The sequence below is a fragment of the Centruroides sculpturatus genome, unplaced genomic scaffold, assembly GCF_000671375.1.
Source record: "Centruroides sculpturatus isolate CEXI.00-Female unplaced genomic scaffold, Cexi_2.0 scaffold246, whole genome shotgun sequence".
NCBI lineage: Eukaryota > Metazoa > Arthropoda > Arachnida > Scorpiones > Buthidae > Centruroides > Centruroides sculpturatus.
The window spans coordinates 460297-485157 of record NW_019384771.1 but is presented as its reverse complement, the minus strand read 5'-3'; the positions used below and the strand labels follow the sequence as shown (position 1 = coordinate 485157).

The 24861-nt window shown below is 28.3% G+C and overlaps 1 protein-coding gene and 1 long non-coding RNA gene across 3 annotated transcripts in view; both read left to right on the top strand.

The window, feature by feature from the left end:
- The window catches only part of LOC111628985, a 33487-nt gene extending 31672 nt beyond the window's left edge, over positions 1-1815 (top strand). Inside the window, exon 3 of the long non-coding RNA XR_002757253.1 lies at positions 635-1815. This is a non-coding gene — a long non-coding RNA (uncharacterized LOC111628985). The remainder of the gene's footprint in view (positions 1-634) is intronic.
- A 10989-nt stretch (positions 1816-12804) lies between these two features.
- LOC111628981 (MKL/myocardin-like protein 1) overlaps positions 12805-24861 on the top strand; it is an 81761-nt gene continuing 69704 nt past the window's right edge. The window contains exon 1 of one of the 2 annotated variants that reach the window (XM_023372841.1): positions 12805-12896. Coding sequence is in view for 1 of the 2 variants with exons in the window: in XM_023372840.1 (XP_023228608.1) it covers positions 22505-22655 (151 nt within the window). In the remaining variant the exon portion in view is untranslated. Of the gene's footprint in view, positions 12897-21509; positions 22656-24861 lie in introns of those variants that run through there. The other variant, XM_023372840.1, reaches the window with a different exon arrangement.

The window sequence follows — 24861 nt, the reverse complement described above, 5'->3', positions numbered from 1 at the left end:
TTGAAGATTTAAATTCTGTAAACAAAAATACTAATATTATTTATTTTCAGTTAAAGATAATAACAAGGTAAAATTCAAATTTATGCAGCATTATTTAAATTATTCTACAAAATATGTTACTGGTTTTTCAAACATTAAATATTTAAGATATTTACTTATGATGGTATAAAGCTTTTTTTTTTTTTCACTATTTACATGTGTTATACAGTGATGAAAATGAGAACTTTGATGACTTGTTCACTTTGGGGAATGACATTTTTCAATTGAAATTACAAATTCTTATTAAATACTTATCAAACAGGTATATTTTTTCATTAAAGTGATCATGTTGCCATGTGTCTAAATTATTTTGTGTGGTGATATATAAGAAAAGATTTTAAATTTATCGAAATTAATATATTGTATAGCCTACTAATATAAGTACATACCACAGGATAATAAGTTATTTTTATATTTAACATTTTATGAATAATAGTGATTTAATACTTAAGTATTTTCACACGTTATTTTTAAAAGTAAAAATTTGTCCTGAGAATTACTATAAATCTTGAGATAATCTTCATAAAAATACAAAGTTAAATTCCGTAAGCTGTTTTAAAAAGTATAGAATTAAAAGGAATTCCTATTATTACAGCTGTCGTTGATCCCGGATGAGAATTAACCATAACATCATCGAATTCTTCATTAAAGTTAGCCAATCGAGTCGACTGTTTTGATGATAAGACAGTCTTAAAATGTTATTAATTATTATCGTTATTATTTAAATAAAAATCTCTCTAACTGCCCGAATGTATGCCTTATCCGTCTCATTTATTTAAAAGAAATTGAATTAAATAAAGCGTTGGATTAATGTGTTGTTTTTTTAAAATCAATAACTGTACCATAAATCAGCAGCGTGTAATCTACTTGAAAACTGAAACAGGATATTTGTTCGACTACTTTTAGTTGCGTAATAAACTTATATGAAACAATGCCTTTAAGTTTTAGTAGAGTATGCTTTTTATGAATTGCCTCTATTAAATATCTGGCATGCCAGATATTTAAGTCACAAATACCAGTGGTTAAAAATTGATGAATTAAAAAGAAAATTAATTAGCAGATCGATTAAATTTAAACTAGTTTTCTCTTGACAGTTTGCATCAGACTTTTCCAAACATTAAAAAAAATACATATATATATATATATATATATTTCGATACATTTTTTGTATCGTCAGTTCGAATTCTAAGAATATTTTTATGGATGTAAATATTTACGCCCACTCGTTGAAATCGTAATTTGAATAGGCTATAGGAATACGAACAACAGACACACCTTAATTTCATTAATTATATCTAGCAATTCCGAAATATGATACGACCAGAAAGTTCTAGCCTAATATATTATATTCGAAATAAAACGTAATCAAATGTCGATGTATCCGATTCTATTATAAATTTCGACCTTTATAGAATTGACAAAACAAAGTTCGTTACGCTCGAATTTAAAGACACTGGAAAATCCAGACAAAACAACAGATGTTTTAAAATCTGTTTATCCCGTGATTCAATTCTAAAGGGTATTTGATAAATTATAGATTTTTGGATAATGAAAGTAAATTAATAACGAAATATATCTGGATTGACTTATCAGCGCTATTTTTGAATTTGATGTGGATAAGATATTGTTATTTAAATGTTCAATCAATCAATTATTTATAACTCTCAATGAATTTAATACCCATGAAGATCGACTAATGTAATTTTATAACTTGAGTTTATGTTAAAGAATTCTGTTTTATTTAAAAATTATTATGAAAATATTTATATAACCATTTTTCAAACTAGAAAATCATTACTTTTAATAACAGAAATTTGTCTTTTAAAATTATTTTTTAAATTTATAACTACAGGAATTTGAAATATGAAAATTTTATGTACATTTTATATAATTTAACTTTTACAATAGATTCGGAAAATTGGCTAAAACTTAATTTTTGGGAGGAAAAATTACACATTTGTAAATGATAACGATACGTGAAAAATTTGAAATGAGCTAATTTTAAAGTAGCTAAATAATAATTATAATTTAAAAAAAAAAACTCGAACTGGAAAGACGACAAACGCTTCAGATGGCGAATAGCACAGTTTGCAGAGATCTCAGAAGTGAGTCTCTCTTAACGTTGTTTAATATTGGGCAAGAAGTTTAACAAGGTTACTGATAAGTGGGGCAAAGATTAAATATGATCAAAAATTGCCTCTAGGTCAGAAATGTGTCGCAGCGGTAAAACGGAACGTTAATAATAGTAATTGGTGAGTAGGAGGACTGGGTTGTTATGATTTGAAAAAGAAAGCAAAAAGAACAATAACGACGATAGTTTCCTACTCAGTATTGGATTAAAATTGATGATAAATATTCGAATTTAATGACGTATTTATCACTTTACTTAAATTTATCGAACAAAATTTCAATATTTATGTTCGAATATAAATTTTGATTCGATTTTATATGAAATATGATGGTACTATATTCTAACATATCTTCCCTGGCATTATATTGTATTTAAAGATTTCAGTTATTTTTGTAGTTATTATGTTCATTGAACAAAAGTTTTCAAATCATTTCCATTATGGCACTTAACATTTCCTTCTGAAGTAAAATTCAGCTGCCAAAACTTTTTCTAATTATTAAAGGATAAAGGAAACTGATATTTCAAATAAAAGTTGAAAATAGTGAATTTTTTTTTTATAAATTTAATAGTGCTTCGTGAGGTTTTATGTTAAAAAAGCTTTAATGACATCTACTACTTAAATACAAACTTTCATCATCATTTAATATTTTGTGCTACAGTAAAAATGTAGTCATAATTTTCAGGAATTTTTTTTGACTTTGAGCACTTTCTTGTGTGTGTTCACGTTAGAATATAAATTCCCTCCCCAAAAAACTGTTTAAAAAATTTAACCGAAGCGAATGAAATTGCAATTTTGATGACAGTAAAAATATTCTCTTCCCTGAATTTTACAGTAAAATGTATGAGAAACGAATTTATATCACATTTGAATATATCAATAAAAAATATGTAGTTTGCTAATTAAAAAACAATCTTAGACTATTAATTAAAAATGAAATTTTCCTTGTTTTATGGATTATCTTCATATCAAACACGATTTATCTAAACTGGATATAACTGGTTCTTAAAACTTGATTTTTTGGGAACACTTGTATCATTTTTATCATTTATTGCTAATTGTTTGTAAACATTCGACAGTCGTAATATAAACAATATAGTCTCTGTTTATTATTATTATTGAAAATTGGTATTATACAATATTTTCCATCGAAAGATTTTGTTATAAGCGGGTGAATATTAAAAAAAAATGTATTGATTAAATTTTCTAACACAGGTAATTTTACCGTATTTATTTATGGACGCTAAACGAAAATAACTTATTACGCTTTTAGCAATTTATTTTTCCGATTTGACCTTGTTCAGATAGGAAATTTGCGACTATAATTTATAAAATGTTACTATTAGTATTGTTCAGATATCCGTGAATTAAAGCATGATTGTTTGAAGAGCCGGAAGTACTTCATTTATACGTAATGAACAAAGAAGTGCGGAAACATTACACACTTCGTATTCGTCATCGATTTTAATATATGACGTTATCAAAATATATTCGTATCGAATCTTTCGTTACTAGGACGATTTTTGTATAATTTTTCTAGACTCATATCTAATCACATCACGTAATTCTTTAGAAATTGAGCTAAATTTCTTTCCGTTCAATCCAAACGCGAAAAGTTTTAACATTTGTTTGCCTTCTCACTTCTCAGAATGAAAATAAATTACTATAAAGACTTATCTCCTGATAAGTCATTTTGATGTTTTCGAAATATTTCATGTGCGGAATGACTTATTTCTAGATCACGATTCGATTATTAATTAAACCATTTAATCAAAGCAATAACTCGAAAATTAGCAAAGTTACATTCCCGACTCTGATTTCTCTTTATTGAAATTGTTTTTTTTTATCCTTATCTGAGAATAGAAAGAATATAAATGCGGTACACTCTTGTTGCAGAACTATTATTGTCTTCTTGCGTGACTATGTATCGGATCTATTTTGATTTATACTTGGTTGTAATGACCTCAGACTCCGAATGCTAGATGGGGGCATTTAATATATTCGATTTTTTTCCTCTTCCGTATGTCTTCTAGCCACACATTACTTTCGGTAGTTTTATTTGTTTTTTTAATCAGAAATAAGGCTACTGTTTACGGGATGATTTTTTACAACACAGTCGTTAGATTACGAATTATTATGCAGTCAATTCGGCACCCACCAGATGGTGTCCTGGTTTCACTGGCGCCAACCTCTCACACAATAGATGGCTCGTTATTGTGTCGTTTCCCACAGGCACAGTTACTCCATTCTATCCTCGTTTACAAAAATTGCACCTTTCCCTGCTTAGTTATTTATAAAGAGTTTGCCATTTAAATTATCATAAACGCCTAAGTCCTAAAGGATGTTGCTGCAAACATTCTAAATGCATTCGTGTTAAAAATCGCATATAACTAATAATCGCACGTGGCCGCATAATACTGCATTCTTATTGTGAGATTCTTAGTTTTGTTTTGAGAATAAACATGACTCATCTCAAAAACAGGAAAGGGAGACGCCGCTCCCCTTTAAATCATTGACCGATATATCTAATGTTAAAGATTATCACTTACTGAACTGATAGACAAACCTACTGCCTTTTTGTTAAAACGGAGAATACCGAAACAAATGTTTCAATTCTCTTCGTTTTAAAACCGACTTTAGGCTTATTTACTATCAAAATATTCATGTTTTTTTTAATACTTTATTCGAAACTTGCATGTACGCGACCATCTGTTATGCTAGATAGTTCGGTGTCGTTTGTACGTAAGTGAACACCTGTACTGTTTCAAACTGTACTCAGTCAAGTGTAAAACGTTAAAGTATTGTATTTTGTTTTTAAAGGCAACGTGATGCGATATGAAAGTCATTAACCCAACGTATTTATGTGATATTTAATTGAAATGATTGATTAATGGCAATAAATCACTTAGACTTTGTCGATGTCGAAACATTGACATTTTAATTCTAGAACAGGTTAAAAAAACTGGACCTGTTCACCCGATATTTTCATTTATTAATATTTCTCACATATTCTATCGATTTAATTGCGTTCCACTTCGCTTTCTCTGTTCTGTATTTGATTTTCCATATTTGTGCATTTGATGTGCTTAGTAAAATCCGTTGGTTTTGTGTGTGTGTGTTAGCGAAATTTATTTTAATTTCTATATTTTCAAAGTCTTCAGTTGTTAACTTAAAAATCTGATTAGTCTATAACAAAAAATTCTGGTTCGAATCCATTCATTGACTGGAACAGATTCGAATAATGTTCTTTCTGGATATTAGATGGCGCTGTAATCTTATATTCACGTGTTGTCACTTTTCATGCAGGCGATGCTGAATTTAAAAATTGGGATATGTGTAAATTCCACCGATATCTGATATTTTACTCATCGTTGAACGATTATAAATAACTCTGATACTTTTCTTTTTTCTTTGGGGGTCGTCGGACTGTTTATCGAGTCATATCAAGCGCATCTAGCAAATAATCGAGATTGATAGCAGTTGTTCGTCGGCTTCGCACGTGACAAGGCCGTAGAAAATTTGTACAAACCGAGAGTAGTGTAAAACCTTGCGTTAAGGCATCGTTCGATAGTACAGTACCAGTCTCCAAGGTCTGCTGTAGTTAAATCTACTAAATATAACGTGTCTGGAGCGATGCCAGCCACCTCTTTCCACACCTCACCTCCCTCCGGAACGCGAACATATTTCTATCCTCCTCCTAATTTTCAAACGTTTCGTTTGGAATAGTTCGGAATTATTAGATAAATTTTCTTCTTTCTTCCTTTTTTCAATTCTTTATTCTAACCACAAGTCACCCTATTTGTTCTATTTTTCATTTCATTACATAATGATAAACGACGTTTAAGCTGTTGCTTTCCCCAAAAGTGTCAACGATGTGATTGAAGACGGGATACACCGCCAGAAATTGCATTTCGAAGGCCAGTAACCTCTGTAATAATAAAAAGATGCAGTTCGGACGCTTCTGAAAAGGAAAGAAGAAAAAAAAACATTCGGACTCAAGTAAATCAACAAATAATGTCACTGTTGAAACAGATTACATTCTCAGTGTTAAGCTGTGGAGAGAGGGGGCAATGACTCGTTACGAAGCGAAGAGGAAGCGATATTGCACTCCCTTCGCTTCTCTATCATTCACAGAATGTGATGAGATGTTTGGATTAGTGAAAAAAAAAATTCCGAAGAGAAATTTAGGACATTTTATTTGGATTTTTATGACATTTCAAACTTAAAATAGTCGAATTTTATTGATAATTACTGAAATCAAAAGTAAAAGGTTAAAAATATCATATTCCTGTCGCTATAATTTTCTTAATCTAATATGACACTGAATTAAGGTCAGAAAGTTATTCATTGAAGTCTAAACGTTTTCATTGCATTCTCATTACGAAAAGTTTTTATTCATTTAGATTTTAAAATCGACTAAAATATTCTTAAATGCTAGCAATTCCGAATTTCCATAATAGATTGTTGTTTTACTTTAAATGTTAACTTTTAATTTAAAATTTTACTATTTGAATTTTTAATATTCGAATTTTACTCTCATACATAAAATTAATAATTTATAAATAAATTTATCGCTAAGTTTGCAGGTTGCATCCGTAGAAGATAGATAAAATTGCATTATTACATGTAGTCAATTTTGATCTTTGATTTAGTTTAATATTGTTCGTTTATATATTAGAATTTGTTCACCAGTAAAACTTTTTACTGTGAATTATAAACATAATCAAATTTTAACAGATATTTTGCGCTTATTACTTTTAATTAGCAAATTTGTGCAAATTGTACCTCGTTATTGCTTTATTTTTGACTAATTTTGTTGTTTATTTCCATCCATCTGTTGGCAGAATCTGGTCCAAAAGAAAATCCAGGCCTCATTTTATCCTGGCTGAGATCATAAAGAAGGTTTTGTTTGAATGATCGTATGAGCGTCTGCCACGGGGATGGGTCTAAATGAAGACCCAGTTTGAAAACTCTTAACTCATTTCTTCGTCGTGCAAGTGTATCTCAGACATTGTCCGAACTGGTGAAGTCTCGCAAGTCCGAATTTACTTGGTGCCAACCTCAGCAGGTGTATAGTTCGGGTAGAGGTTTTCGAGTCTATTTTTAGGATGTAGTAATGGAGTGAATCAGCTGCTGCCTTTAGCTAAGATGCAGATAACATTAGCCGTCTCAACGGGCGGCAGCACTAGCGAACGTTGCGACATCCTTTTCTCAATCTCTTTCTTTTACTGTCCCTCTCTCAACAAGCTTTCTCCTTGGACGCAATGCATTCCAGCTGTTTGATTTTCCTCGGATCCATCATGGATGTTGAAGCACTATAGTCAAAAAGTCGGCGTGGATTCTTCATTGTTCGTCGTTGTTGCCGTTGTCGTTATTAGTAATATCATGTTAGATTGCCAATCAACGAGTGACGGCAGCAAGGAGGGAGATACCGTGGGTTGTAAACATTGTCAAGGTAAGAGTTGAGTTGAACTGCACGGTAAAGCAACATTGCGATGCTGGGAAGATGAGCATTCCTAGATTGCATTTATGTAATAGTAGTCGTCAAAAAATTTTAGTATTTTTGATTTTTGAAACGTGTTTATAAAATATGAAATGGATGACATATTTTAAATTTTATTTTTTCAAAAAATGACTTATATTCTGTGTTTGTAATTTGAAAATGCCAAGCGCTGCCGGCTAAATTATTTTTGGGTATTTTAGTTGTTTAATTAAAAACGATTCTTTCTTGAAATACGGCGTTTATTTTATTGATTCTGTAATATTTTTTAAAATATATTTCCTAACTTGCTAAAGCACTACTTAACCTCATGCTGTTGAATTGCCTTTACGTCTGGGCAACGTGCCGAACTAAGATGACCCAGAAATTTTTAGTTGGGTTGTGATCCAAAGTTCGTGATGTTCCATCTACAGATGTCTACTCCCGTCAAAGCATAGTTATTCCGATTGAGATCGTAAAGTGTTATCCTTCCGAATTTTTCAAAAGAATTGATAGAAATGTCTGATGGAAATGACTATCGGAATTATTTTCTTCCGATTGGAAGGCTATACGCAATAATAACAATTACCTACTTTGCTTTTTCAGGTTTATCATGCCAACTATCCGAATAACTTCTGCTTGAACTTATTTTTGTTACTAGAAATGCTTTACGCCTACCCGTTTTTTCTTTAATATTTGTGATGCGTTTTTTCCCCCCATAGAACTTTGTTAATTACATTTGACAGCCTTTTCTAGCCGTATATTTTTAATTTATCTATTTTATAATTCAATTAACATTATGATTTTCGGATTAATTTTTCTTAACTTATCGATTTTTTCCCCTTCCGTATCGATACTAATTCTGTTTAAGCTTTTGCTTCACTTCGTAAATCGATTTACGATCGTTCCAAACTATTTAATTGAATTTCAAATAAAGGAATTTCAATATATTTTAGTGTTTTTTAAACACAAATAGTTTACGAAAATAAGTATTTTAAAAAATATGCATGAATTATTCGTGAGTTGTACAGTAAGAAACTTCCGTTTGGAGAGTAAGCCGTCATTTCCTGTCTAAAATATCTTTTTGTTTTGTTTTGTTTTCGATTATAGTTCGCGTGTTTTTATATTTTAAGAAATATGCCGTATTAAAATAAAAATCGGCTTAGTTTTTGCGTAGGACGGAAGGTTGATTGAAAGACGTCGTCAGCTAGGTGTGACCCTTGTTGTTGTTGGCCTTGAGCTTGAGACTCGTGCCCGGCGTAAATTGGATTTATCGTTACCAGGTGCCCAAGCAATGCCAGACAGTTGGGACACGTGGTACTAAGTTACAATAGCATTGCTTTTTCTTATTCGACAAAAATTACGAGCTACTAGCTTTGAAAGTCAAGAATTTACTTTCTGCTCTTTAGCAAGCTGTTAATGAATAAATTGTCAGCAGTTTGAGTCAATACTAAAGAAAGTCTCTCGTAAAGATAACAATCGAAATAACTACCCATTGTTATTTTTAAACTTTTATATTTAAAAACTAGTTTTCATCTTTTTTAAATGTATATTTATTGAAATGTGTATATTGTAACGAAAAGTTTTCAATTTTATTATTGAAATTAATTGAAGTGCCAAAATTCTATTTTTGGTGTATTGAATAAAAATTTCTATAATAGGAAATAAGCAATTATTTTAATTTAGCTTGATGATTAAGATTTTATAATATTTAAAATCACATTCACATTCACTCACTCCTATTTATATCTCATTTAGTGTTTTATCAAAATAAAGCTGTAGAAAATTCAAAATAAATTTATTAATTATTTAATGTCTATGAAAATGAGACTTTAAAATCTTTATATTTGACATTGGGATTGTAATATTGTTGTTTTCAAATTAATATTTGTAAACAAAAACATAATTTTAAGCCTGCTTACAAAAATCTTCTCTCTCTCATATTTGAAAACAAAACAGCCAGACAAAAGTTTTAATTTTACAGACTTTTGTTTTTCAATATGCTAATATTTATTGCTAACTTTTTACATTAGATATATTTTATGAATTACAGAAGAATTAATTTATTTTAATTTAAAATTGTATATAGTAATTTTTATTTAATTATTTAAATAATTTAATAATAAATAACTTTGTATACTTTTGGTGTATTCACATTTATAGAAGTTTTAGCAATAGTTCTCTTGGTGACTTCTAACAATATACTGTAAATTTGTTAAGTGATTAAGAAATTTTCAAAATGAAATCATTATTTGAATATCTTTTTAATGTAAGAAAACTAGTTTCAATGACTAACTTATGTAGAATTGATTTACTTTGTAAATATTTATTATTGCCTTTTATTTGTTTTTATAAAGTTCATATTTTGTTTTTCTTTTGTGATTTATGATCTTTTGACTTATATCATGAAAAAATAGTTGCTAATATACATTTAAAGCAGTAAATGAGTTAATTTATATTTTGCTATATATAATATAAAAGTATTATTGTTAAATGATATATATACATTTTTATCTTTATTACGATAAAATATTGTAAAGTCTTTGTTTTTAGCAAAGTTTTTTTATTTGATATTGGTATTTATTATAAAAGACACGAAGAGAGAAATTTTTAATGAGGTGTAAAGGTAAGAAATGATATGCATTAGTGCATATTTTTTTTTGTACTGAAAGAAAGAGATGATTTACTTTATTTTCTTTATATAATGCAAAGAAATTTTAATATATCAAAGCTTTCTGTACTATTAAAAACGGATTATTTTTTGTTTTTATGTAGCAAAAAAATAATATGCGCTATAGTAGTAGTAATATAGAATTAGTGTTACCACCCGTCCAGTTTTCACCCGGACAGTCCTGGAATTGACTCACTGTCTGGGTGAACTATTAATTTTGTCTGGGAATTTTGTAGAAATTGTGAAATTACAGTGAAACAAAGTTCTTGCAAATATTTTTACAAATTTACACTATTTTAACAGCGAAAGAACTCACACTCACTGAAACTCATCTGCAATTCTGCCATGTTTGTTTACGAGTGGCGCGCAACCTGTCAACCTTTTTTTTCCGCATGTACAATTGTACACTTCTATGGGCCAACTTATCTAGCATGCTATTCTTTGCATTGTAAAATGACATTGCGCATGTGTCAGGAACTTCTGTTCGAACAATCGTGACCTGTCATTCGGGTCAGTGATTTTGAAAAGGTGGCAACACTATATAGAATAGTAATATTGTATTATATAGAATGCTGTGTGTAATTTTCTGCTTAGATTCTCAATTCTTATTGATACTATTTATGAAAAATTATGTTTAAAATAAATTAAGTATGTTTAAGATTATATAATAATAATCAATATATTCTGTATGACATATTGCTGGTATAAATAGTAATTGCATTTAATCCTATNAATGTCAGTGGAATCATGTTCGACATTCCAAACACCATTGTCAAACTTCTATGCTTACAGGATGGTGGCACTGAACGTGTTCAACATTCACATTTTCACATTGAAAACTTTGGTCTCAACTTCAATAATGTTTGTGGCTTGTCCTTCAATTCCAATTAATTGTTTGAATTTGAAATGATTTGTGTGTGTGGCTTGACTTGATTAATTTATACAGATATGGGAATTGCATTGTTCTGAATTTGTGTTATTTGTCTTGACAAAATATGTATCCTGTGATAAAAATGTTTAAGGTAGACTATCTGGTTAATAATAGTGGCGAACAAGGTTTTCATTAATCAAACTTTGGTTTTGTTGTTTACATTTAAGAATTTTTTGAATATGAAATTCAATACTACTACTATAAATAATTTAGTAAATTTACAAATGAAATGTTTTTGATTGATAATTTTTCATATTGAACAGTGTTAAATATTTTTTTAAGTGCAGTTTTAATTTTAATCAGTTTTATATGGTGTATAGTCCAAAAGTCTAAAGAAAAGGACTATATCATTATACATTACAGATTTTATTTGATTACAATGATGATAAATTCTTAGTTACTATTTGCTTCTCTGGTATTCAAATTATAAAATAGTGCTTATTAAATAATGAAACAACTTTTTCCTTGTGCAAAGAAAATGTTTTCTATATTTCTAGTATATAGCTCTGTTACAATGCAGTTTTTAATAACTATTTCTGTTTTACACTAAATAGACAAGGAATGATTTTCTAATTAAGGCAAATTTTGGTTATAATTTATATTTTAAACATTTAACTAATTTTTATCATATAAATCTACATATTTCAAATAAATAATAGTGCATCTGGATAATTTTGTTAGCTGAAAATTACATCAGAAATATCAGGTTAATTCATATAATTTCATCCTGTTTATATATTGTAATTTTAACAGTTTAAATTATTTTTTGTGAAAATATTTTAAAAGTTTGCTTTATTCAAAAAAAACTGAATTACATGTTAAAATTTCAGTTTACAATTGTTTAGAATGTTTTATTTATTATATATAATAAAATAAATAGAAGTAAATTCTTATATATCTTTTATCTTATGCCAATATTTTATAATAAAATTCTACTGACAATTGTGCTTGTTGTTGTTGTTAATTTTTTATTAAAAGCTTATTTAATGCCGATAGACAGTAAAATTTCGTTATAACTAAATAAATAAAACATTTTAAGTGTGAAAATACTATTTTCAAACTTAAAATTATTATTTTATATTATAAAATTGTTTAAAATATTCCTTTTTTTTTTAAAACTGAAAATTATATTTATTAAGTATTTGATAAAAAAGAATCATCCTCAGAAGTTTTATAAATATTAAAATAATAATAATAATCCTGTGCAAATTTTTTGAATTTTGTACAGTCTTTAAAGATGAACCTAAAACAATGAATGAATGTTTTCTTTCTTTGAGTTTTTGACAAAAAAATCAAGATTCTTTTGAAATCAGTTGAAAAATTTAATAATGAATATCACTTAAATGAGAGAGAGATTCATCATTACTCTAAAAAAATTTATTGCATTTGGAATACAATTATACAGTAGCTATTGTTTTTGTAAAATTTTAACAATAATAAATGACAAGCATAAAACTTGTTTTTAAAAATTTGTTAGAATTTGTTTTTTTTATTAATAAAAATAAATTTTTATACTTTTTAAAAATATATTTAATATATTTATTGATTCAAACAGGTAAATAAAGGCTATCAAAATTTAGAAGTTCAATTGACAAAGACTTTGCGAATTTTGAAACAACAATCATGAATATAATTGAAATAATTTTCGTAAGTTTATTAGACTTTTAATATTTTTATTATTGTATTAAACCTTTATGAAGTGCTTTCTTTATTACATACAAATGCATTTTAAAATATTGATTTGTTAGATTTTATATTATTTTTCAGATTTATTATTTGTATTATTTATTATATATTTGATAAATACCATATATAAAGTTTTAGAAATTAAAATTAATAATATATAAAATCAAGTTTAGTTCAAATGAAAAATTTTATATGTATGTTTAGACATTAATGGTTTTGTTTTACAATAATGATAGACTTTTATAACAAACTTACAAAGAAAATTTAATTTTAAATGTAAGTTGACTAATTCTTCAAAAGCCCTGATATTTGTAACACTGAATGTAAATTTTAAAAAAAGTCATAATTTATATAATGTATAGTGATTATTCAAAGTATATAAATGAAGAAATGGATAGTGGCAAAGGAGGAATTGTAAATTTACCAATTTATCACTTTTTTATCAATTTTTATCAATTTATTTAAAAAATTTACAATTGTAAAAACAATCTGTTAGTGTTAAGCTTTTTAATATATAAGTGTTACCATTAAATCAATATTTTAAACTTTAATTAGATATTTGGGATTTATATAAATGTGTGAATTTTCTCAATTTTCAGTTAAATATTTTCTATGGAAGAAATCTGTTTTCAGCTGCTTTAATGAATGTTTTGAAATAAAAATTATCAAATCTTTTCAATAATTAGAAATGGAAATATATTGACCTTTGGTATTTGAATACAAAGATTAAATGAAGCAATATTGGTCACCTCTAGTTTGTCTTGCTATTTGATATAAACAGTTATTGTTTTGTTGTTGCATTCTCATATTATGGACTTTACATATATAATAAAATAGCAAAAGATCTCAATTATACTTCTTAATCATAATATTAACAACTATTTAATTTCAGATGTTTTATTACTGCAGTAATTTTCTCACTTGTGTACTTTTTAAAAGTACTTTAGATCAATGCTAAACAGAATATATGATCAAAACTTGTTTATTACTAAAACTATTTAAAACTGTTTGTATTCTAAAATACTGTATAAATTTTCAGAATTTTGGAAATAAAAATATGATTAAATTTATATATATAGAAATGATTCATGTTTTACATAAGACTAAAATATAATATTTATGAATGAAAGAGTGACAGGAAATTTTTGATTGTAATGACAAATTCTATCCACAAAGCTTAATATAACAAGTATTTTTTTTTTATATATATAATTTGTCAGTCTTGTGTGTTTTGTAGAATTTTTTAAGATTGTGTTTTGTATAAAAATTACAAAAATTTCAGAACTTTAGATTCAGTTCAGTTGATAGTGGCTATAATTCTTTTAATGGTTAATGAATTCAGATGGGAAATTCCCATAAGGAAATTTTTTTTGTCAGTAATGAAATGAAATTGCATTTAAATTTCTTCTTTGTGGATATTTTATATATTTTAATTAAAAATTTACTTAAAACAGTTTTTCCTACATGAATTAAAAAAAATTATATATATATATTTTTTGTAACCTGTAAAATTTTAACATTTGTTATTTAATATCTGCCCTTTTTTTCAGTTTAAATATTTTTTTAAGTGCAGTTTTAATTTTAATCAGTTTTATATGGTGTATAGTCCAAAAGTCTAAAATATAATCTGAAAACCTGTTTTCTCATTGATGCCATCTTCTAAATGCCAAGATGAGTTAATTTATTGATTCTTAAAAGACACTTTAACAAATAATAGGAAATATATTATTAAATTTCTTTTAGTTTTTGTAATAAAATCATTAATTTTCTTTTTACGATTTTTTTATTCTGTTTCAGAAAATTACTGTAATTACAGTAATATCCATTTAATTCATTGTATCTGAATTTTCTCCTACATTAATTAATAACTAGAATAGGCTTAAATAACTTTCGTTTTCAAATTAATGACAACGAAAACGAACTTATTGAACAGAATTATAGTTAATGATGATTATTTTTTATTGTGACTTAAAATGAGGGTTTTTTTCCTGTTTCCATCAGTGTAATCATAAAAGTTAAATTACTGAACTTAAAGTTACATTAGCATCGTTAGACAAATAAAAACGTCAGTTTAATTATTCTCAAACGATTTTAACCTTGAAGATTTAAATTCTGTAAACAAAAATACTAATATTATTTATTTTCAGTTAAAGATAATAACAAGGTAAAATTCAAATTTATGCAGCATTATTTAAATTATTCTACAAAATATGTTACTGGTTTTTCAAACATTAAATATTTAAGATATTTACTTATGATGGTATAAAGCTTTTTTTTTTTTTCACTATTTACATGTGTTATACAGTGATGAAAATGAGAACTTTGATGTCTTGTTCACTTTGGGGAATGACATTTTTCAATTGAAATTACAAATTCTTATTAAATACTTATCAAACAGGTATATTTTTTCATTAAAGTGATCATGTTGCCATGTGTCTAAATTATTTTGTGTGGTGATATATAAGAAAAGATTTTAAATTTATCGAAATTAATATATTGTATAGCCTACTAATATAAGTACATACCACAGGATAATAAGTTATTTTTATATTTAACATTTTATGAATAATAGTGATTTAATACTTAAGTATTTTCACATGTTATTTTTAAAAGTAAAAATTTGTCCTGAGAATTACTATAAATCTTGAGATAATCTTCATAAAAATACAAAGTTAAATTCCGTAAGCTGTTTTAAAAAGTATAGAATTAAAAGGAATTCCTATTATTACAGCTGTCGTTGATCCCGGATGAGAATTAACCATAACATCATCGAATTCTTCATTAAAGTTAGCCAATCGAGTCGACTGTTTTGATGATAAGACAGTCTTAAAATGTTATTAATTATTATCGTTATTATTTAAATAAAAATCTCTCTAACTGCCCGAATGTATGCCTTATCCGTCTCATTTATTTAAAAGAAATTGAATTAAATAAAGCGTTGGATTAATGTGTTGTTTTTTTAAAATCAATAACTGTACCATAAATCAGCAGCGTGTAATCTACTTGAAAACTGAAACAGGATATTTGTTCGACTACTTTTAGTTGCGTAATAAACTTATATGAAACAATGCCTTTAAGTTTTAGTAGAGTATGCTTTTTATGAATTGCCTCTATTAAATATCTGGCATGCCAGATATTTAAGTCACAAATACCAGTGGTTAAAAATTGATGAATTAAAAAGAAAATTAATTAGCAGATCGATTAAATTTAAACTAGTTTTCTCTTGACAGTTTGCATCAGACTTTTCCAAACATTAAAAAAAATACATATATATATATATATATATATTTCGATACATTTTTTGTATCGTCAGTTCGAATTCTAAGAATATTTTTATGGATGTAAATATTTACGCCCACTCGTTGAAATCGTAATTTGAATAGGCTATAGGAATACGAACAACAGACACACCTTAATTTCATTAATTATATCTAGCAATTCCGAAATATGATACGACCAGAAAGTTCTAGCCTAATATATTATATTCGAAATAAAACGTAATCAAATGTCGATGTATCCGATTCTATTATAAATTTCGACCTTTATAGAATTGACAAAACAAAGTTCGTTACGCTCGAATTTAAAGACACTGGAAAATCCAGACAAAACAACAGATGTTTTAAAATCTGTTTATCCCGTGATTCAATTCTAAAGGGTATTTGATAAATTATAGATTTTTGGATAATGAAAGTAAATTAATAACGAAATATATCTGGATTGACTTATCAGCGCTATTTTTGAATTTGATGTGGATAAGATATTGTTATTTAAATGTTCAATCAATCAATTATTTATAACTCTCAATGAATTTAATACCCATGAAGATCGACTAATGTAATTTTATAACTTGAGTTTATGTTAAAGAATTCTGTTTTATTTAAAAATTATTATGAAAATATTTATATAACCATTTTTCAAACTAGAAAATCATTACTTTTAATAACAGAAATTTGTCTTTTAAAATTATTTTTTAAATTTATAACTACAGGAATTTGAAATATGAAAATTTTATGTACATTTTATATAATTTAACTTTTACAATAGATTCGGAAAATTGGCTAAAACTTAATTTTTGGGAGGAAAAATTACACATTTGTAAATGATAACGATACGTGAAAAATTTGAAATGAGCTAATTTTAAAGTAGCTAAATAATAATTATAATTTAAAAAAAAAAACTCGAACTGGAAAGACGACAAACGCTTCAGATGGCGAATAGCACAGTTTGCAGAGATCTCAGAAGTGAGTCTCTCTTAACGTTGTTTAATATTGGGCAAGAAGTTTAACAAGGTTACTGATAAGTGGGGCAAAGATTAAATATGATCAAAAATTGCCTCTAGGTCAGAAATGTGTCGCAGCGGTAAAACGGAACGTTAATAATAGTAATTGGTGAGTAGGAGGACTGGGTTGTTATGATTTGAAAAAGAAAGCAAAAAGAACAATAACGACGATAGTTTCCTACTCAGTATTGGATTAAAATTGATGATAAATATTCGAATTTAATGACGTATTTATCACTTTACTTAAATTTATCGAACAAAATTTCAATATTTATGTTCGAATATAAATTTTGATTCGATTTTATATGAAATATGATGGTACTATATTCTAACATATCTTCCCTGGCATTATATTGTATTTAAAGATTTCAGTTATTTTTGTAGTTATTATGTTCATTGAACAAAAGTTTTCAAATCATTTCCATTATGGCACTTAACATTTCCTTCTGAAGTAAAATTCAGCTGCCAAAACTTTTTCTAATTATTAAAGGATAAAGGAAACTGATATTTCAAATAAAAGTTGAAAATAGTGAATTTTTTTTTTATAAATTTAATAGTGCTTCGTGAGGTTTTATGTTAAAAAAGCTTTAATGACATCTACTACTTAAATACAAACTTTCATCATCATTTAATATTTTGTGCTACAGTAAAAATGTAGTCATAATTTTCAGGAATTTTTTTTGACTTTGAGCACTTTCTTGTGTGTGTTCACGTTAGAATATAAATTCCCTCCCCAAAAAACTGTTTAAAAAATTTAACCGAAGCGAATGAAATTGCAATTTTGATGACAGTAAAAATATTCTCTTCCCTGAATTTTACAGTAAAATGTATGAGAAACGAATTTATATCACATTTGAATATATCAATAAAAAATATGTAGTTTGCTAATTAAAAAACAATCTTAGACTATTAATTAAAAATGAAATTTTCCTTGTTTTATGGATTATCTTCATATCAAACACGATTTATCTAAACTGGATATAACTGGTTCTTAAAACTTGATTTTTTGGGAACACTTGTATCATTTTTATCATTTATTGCTAATTGTTTGTAAACATTCGACAGTCGTAATATAAACAATATAGTCTCTGTTTATTATTATTATTGAAAATTGGTATTATACAATATTTTCCATCGAAAGATTTTGTTATAAGCGGGTGAATATTAAAAAAAAATGTATTGATTAAATTTTCTAACACAGGTAATTTTACCGTATTTATTTATGGACGCTAAACGAAAATAACTTATTACGCTTTTAGCAATTTATTTTTCCGATTTGACCTTGTTCAGATAGGAAATTTGCGACTATAATTTATAAAATGTTACTATTAGTATTGTTCAGATATCCGTGAATTAAAGCATGATTGTTTGAAGAGCCGGAAGTACTTCATTTATACGTAATGAACAAAGAAGTGCGGAAACATTACACACTTCGTATTCGTCATCGATTTTAATATATGACGTTATCAAAATATATTCGTATCGAATCTTTCGTTACTAGGACGATTTTTGTATAATTTTTCTAGACTCATATCTAATCACATCACGTAATTCTTTAGAAATTGAGCTAAATTTCTTTCCGTTCAATCCAAACGCGAAAAGTTTTAACATTTGTTTGCCTTCTCACTTCTCAGAATGAAAATAAATTACTATAAAGACTTATCTCCTGATAAGTCATTTTGATGTTTTCGAAATATTTCATGTGCGGAATGACTTATTTCTAGATCACGATTCGATTATTAATTAAACCATTTAATCAAAGCAATAACTCGAAAATTAGCAAAGTTACATTCCCGACTCTGATTTCTCTTTATTGAAATTGTTTTTTTTTATCCTTATCTGAGAATAGAAAGAATATAAATGCGGTACACTCTTGTTGCAGAGCTATTATTGTCTTCTTGCGTGACTATGTATCGGATCTATTTTGATTTATACTTGGTTGTAATGACCTCAGACTCCGAATGCTAGATGGGGGCATTTAATATATTCGATTTTTTTCCTCTTCCGTATGTCTTCTAGCCACACATTACTTTCGGTAGTTTTATTTGTTTTTTTAATCAGAAATAAGGCTACTGTTTACGGGATGATTTTTTACAACACAGTCGTTAGATTACGAATTATTATGCAGTCAATTCGGCACCCACCAGATGGTGTCCTGGTTTCACTGGCGCCAACCTCTCACACAATAGATGGCTCGTTATTGTGTCGTTTCCCACAGGCACAGTTACTCCATTCTATCCTCGTTTACAAAAATTGCACCTTTCCCTGCTTAGTTATTTATAAAGAGTTTGCCATTTAAATTATCATAAACGCCTAAGTCCTAAAGGATGTTGCTGCAAACATTCTAAATGCATTCGTGTTAAAAATCGCATATAACTAATAATCGCACGTGGCCGCATAATACTGCATTCTTATTGTGAGATTCTTAGTTTTGTTTTGAGAATAAACATGACTCATCTCAAAAACAGGAAAGGGAGACGCCGCTCCCCTTTAAATCATTGACCGATATATCTAATGTTAAAGATTATCACTTACTGAACTGATAGACAAACCTACTGCCTTTTTGTTAAAACGGAGAATACCGAAACAAATGTTTCAATTCTCTTCGTTTTAAAACCGACTTTAGGCTTATTTACTATCAAAATATTCATGTTTTTTTTAATACTTTATTCGAAACTTGCATGTACGCGACCATCTGTTATGCTAGATAGTTCGGTGTCGTTTGTACGTAAGTGAACACCTGTACTGTTTCAAACTGTACTCAGTCAAGTGTAAAACGTTAAAGTATTGTATTTTGTTTTTAAAGGCAACGTGATGCGATATGAAAGTCATTAACCCAACGTATTTATGTGATATTTAATTGAAATGATTGATTAATGGCAATAAATCACTTAGACTTTGTCGATGTCGAAACATTGACATTTTAATTCTAGAACAGGTTAAAAAAACTGGACCTGTTCACCCGATATTTTCATTTATTAATATTTCTCACATATTCTATCGATTTAATTGCGTTCCACTTCGCTTTCTCTGTTCTGTATTTGATTTTCCATATTTGTGCATTTGATGTGCTTAGTAAAATCCGTTGGTTTTGTGTGTGTGTGTTAGCGAAATTTATTTTAATTTCTATATTTTCAAAGTCTTCAGTTGTTAACTTAAAAATCTGATTAGTCTATAACAAAAAATTCTGGTTCGAATCCATTCATTGACTGGAACAGATTCGAATAATGTTCTTTCTGGATATTAGATGGCGCTGTAATCTTATATTCACGTGTTGTCACTTTTCATGCAGGCGATGCTGAATTTAAAAATTGGGATATGTGTAAATTCCACCGATATCTGATATTTTACTCATCGTTGAACGATTATAAATAACTCTGATACTTTTCTTTTTTCTTTGGGGGTCGTCGGACTGTTTATCGAGTCATATCAAGCGCATCTAGCAAATAATCGAGATTGATAGCAGTTGTTCGTCGGCTTCGCACGTGACAAGGCCGTAGAAAATTTGTACAAACCGAGAGTAGTGTAAAACCTTGCGTTAAGGCATCGTTCGATAGTACAGTACCAGTCTCCAAGGTCTGCTGTAGTTAAATCTACTAAATATAACGTGTCTGGAGCGATGCCAGCCACCTCTTTCCACACCTCACCTCCCTCCGGAACGCGAACATATTTCTATCCTCCTCCTAATTTTCAAACGTTTCGTTTGGAATAGTTCGGAATTATTAGATAAATTTTCTTCTTTCTTCCTTTTTTCAATTCTTTATTCTAACCACAAGTCACCCTATTTGTTCTATTTTTCATTTCATTACATAATGATAAACGACGTTTAAGCTGTTGCTTTCCCCAAAAGTGTCAACGATGTGATTGAAGACGGGATACACCGCCAGAAATTGCATTTCGAAGGCCAGTAACCTCTGTAATAATAAAAAGATGCAGTTCGGACGCTTCTGAAAAGGAAAGAAGAAAAAAAAACATTCGGACTCAAGTAAATCAACAAATAATGTCACTGTTGAAACAGATTACATTCTCAGTGTTAAGCTGTGGAGAGAGGGGGCAATGACTCGTTACGAAGCGAAGAGGAAGCGATATTGCACTCCCTTCGCTTCTCTATCATTCACAGAATGTGATGAGATGTTTGGATTAGTGAAAAAAAAAATTCCGAAGAGAAATTTAGGACATTTTATTTGGATTTTTATGACATTTCAAACTTAAAATAGTCGAATTTTATTGATAATTACTGAAATCAAAAGTAAAAGGTTAAAAATATCATATTCCTGTCGCTATAATTTTCTTAATCTAATATGACACTGAATTAAGGTCAGAAAGTTATTCATTGAAGTCTAAACGTTTTCATTGCATTCTCATTACGAAAAGTTTTTATTCATTTAGATTTTAAAATCGACTAAAATATTCTTAAATGCTAGCAATTCCGAATTTCCATAATAGATTGTTGTTTTACTTTAAATGTTAACTTTTAATTTAAAATTTTACTATTTGAATTTTTAATATTCGAATTTTACTCTCATACATAAAATTAATAATTTATAAATAAATTTATCGCTAAGTTTGCAGGTTGCATCCGTAGAAGATAGATAAAATTGCATTATTACATGTAGTCAATTTTGATCTTTGATTTAGTTTAATATTGTTCGTTTATATATTAGAATTTGTTCACCAGTAAAACTTTTTACTGTGAATTATAAACATAATCAAATTTTAACAGATATTTTGCGCTTATTACTTTTAATTAGCAAATTTGTGCAAATTGTACCTCGTTATTGCTTTATTTTTGACTAATTTTGTTGTTTATTTCCATCCATCTGTTGGCAGAATCTGGTCCAAAAGAAAATCCAGGCCTCATTTTATCCTGGCTGAGATCATAAAGAAGGTTTTGTTTGAATGATCGTATGAGCGTCTGCCACGGGGATGGGTCTAAATGAAGACCCAGTTTGAAAACTCTTAACTCATTTCTTCGTCGTGCAAGTGTATCTCAGACATTGTCCGAACTGGTGAAGTCTCGCAAGTCCGAATTTACTTGGTGCCAACCTCAGCAGGTGTATAGTTCGGGTAGAGGTTTTCGAGTCTATTTTTAGGATGTAGTAATGGAGTGAATCAGCTGCTGCCTTTAGCTAAGATGCAGATAACATTAGCCGTCTCAACGGGCGGCAGCACTAGCGAACGTTGCGACATCCTTTTCTCAATCTCTTTCTTTTACTGTCCCTCTCTCAACAAGCTTTCTCCTTGGACGCAATGCATTCCAGCTGTTTGATTTTCCTCGGATCCATCATGGATGTTGAAGCACTATAGTCAAAAAGTCGGCGTGGATTCTTCATTGTTCGTCGTTGTTGCCGTTGTCGTTATTAGTAATATCATGTTAGATTGCCAATCAACGAGTGACGGCAGCAAGGAGGGAGATACCGTGGGTTGTAAACATTGTCAAGGTAAGAGTTGAGTTGAACTGCACGGTAAAGCAACATTGCGATGCTGGGAAGATGAGCATTCCTAGATTGCATTTATGTAATAGTAGTCGTCAAAAAATTTTAGTATTTTTGATTTTTGAAACGTGTTTATAAAATATGAAATGGATGACATATTTTAAATTTTATTTTTTCAAAAAATGACTTATATTCTGTGTTTGTAATTTGAAAATGCCAAGCGCTGCCGGCTAAATTATTTTTGGGTATTTTAGTTGTTTAATTAAAAACGATTCTTTCTTGAAATACGGCGTTTATTTTATTGATTCTGTAATATTTTTTAAAATATATTTCCTAACTTGCTAAAGCACTACTTAACCTCATGCTGTTGAATTGCCTTTACGTCTGGGCAACGTGCCGAACTAAGATGACCCAGAAATTTTTAGTTGGGTTGTGATCCAAAGTTCGTGATGTTCCATCTACAGATGTCTACTCCCGTCAAAGCATAGTTATTCCGATTGAGATCGTAAAGTGTTATCCTTCCGAATTTTTCAAAAGAATTGATAGAAATGTCTGATGGAAATGACTATCGGAATTATTTTCTTCCGATTGGAAGGCTATACGCAATAATAACAATTACCTACTTTGCTTTTTCAGGTTTATCATGCCAACTATCCGAATAACTTCTGCTTGAACTTATTTTTGTTACTAGAAATGCTTTACGCCTACCCGTTTTTTCTTTAATATTTGTGATGCGTTTTTTCCCCCCATAGAACTTTGTTAATTACATTTGACAGCCTTTTCTAGCCGTATATTTTTAATTTATCTATTTTATAATTCAATTAACATTATGATTTTCGGATTAATTTTTCTTAACTTATCGATTTTTTCCCCTTCCGTATCGATACTAATTCTGTTTAAGCTTTTGCTTCACTTCGTAAATCGATTTACGATCGTTCCAAACTATTTAATTGAATTTCAAATAAAGGAATTTCAATATATTTTAGTGTTTTTTAAACACAAATAGTTTACGAAAATAAGTATTTTAAAAAATATGCATGAATTATTCGTGAGTTGTACAGTAAGAAACTTCCGTTTGGAGAGTAAGCCGTCATTTCCTGTCTAAAATATCTTTTTGTTTTGTTTTGTTTTCGATTATAGTTCGCGTGTTTTTATATTTTAAGAAATATGCCGTATTAAAATAAAAATCGGCTTAGTTTTTGCGTAGGACGGAAGGTTGATTGAAAGACGTCGTCAGCTAGGTGTGACCCTTGTTGTTGTTGGCCTTGAGCTTGAGACTCGTGCCCGGCGTAAATTGGATTTATCGTTACCAGGTGCCCAAGCAATGCCAGACAGTTGGGACACGTGGTACTAAGTTACAATAGCATTGCTTTTTCTTATTCGACAAAAATTACGAGCTACTAGCTTTGAAAGTCAAGAATTTACTTTCTGCTCTTTAGCAAGCTGTTAATGAATAAATTGTCAGCAGTTTGAGTCAATACTAAAGAAAGTCTCTCGTAAAGATAACAATCGAAATAACTACCCATTGTTATTTTTAAACTTTTATATTTAAAAACTAGTTTTCATCTTTTTTAAATGTATATTTATTGAAATGTGTATATTGTAACGAAAAGTTTTCAATTTTATTATTGAAATTAATTGAAGTGCCAAAATTCTATTTTTGGTGTATTGAATAAAAATTTCTATAATAGGAAATAAGCAATTATTTTAATTTAGCTTGATGATTAAGATTTTATAATATTTAAAATCACATTCACATTCACTCACTCCTATTTATATCTCATTTAGTGTTTTATCAAAATAAAGCTGTAGAAAATTCAAAATAAATTTATTAATTATTTAATGTCTATGAAAATGAGACTTTAAAATCTTTATATTTGACATTGGGATTGTAATATTGTTGTTTTCAAATTAATATTTGTAAACAAAAACATAATTTTAAGCCTGCTTACAAAAATCTTCTCTCTCTCATATTTGAAAACAAAACAGCCAGACAAAAGTTTTAATTTTACAGACTTTTGTTTTTCAATATGCTAATATTTATTGCTAACTTTTTACATTAGATATATTTTATGAATTACAGAAGAATTAATTTATTTTAATTTAAAATTGTATATAGTAATTTTTATTTAATTATTTAAATAATTTAATAATAAATAACTTTGTATACTTTTGGTGTATTCACATTTATAGAAGTTTTAGCAATAGTTCT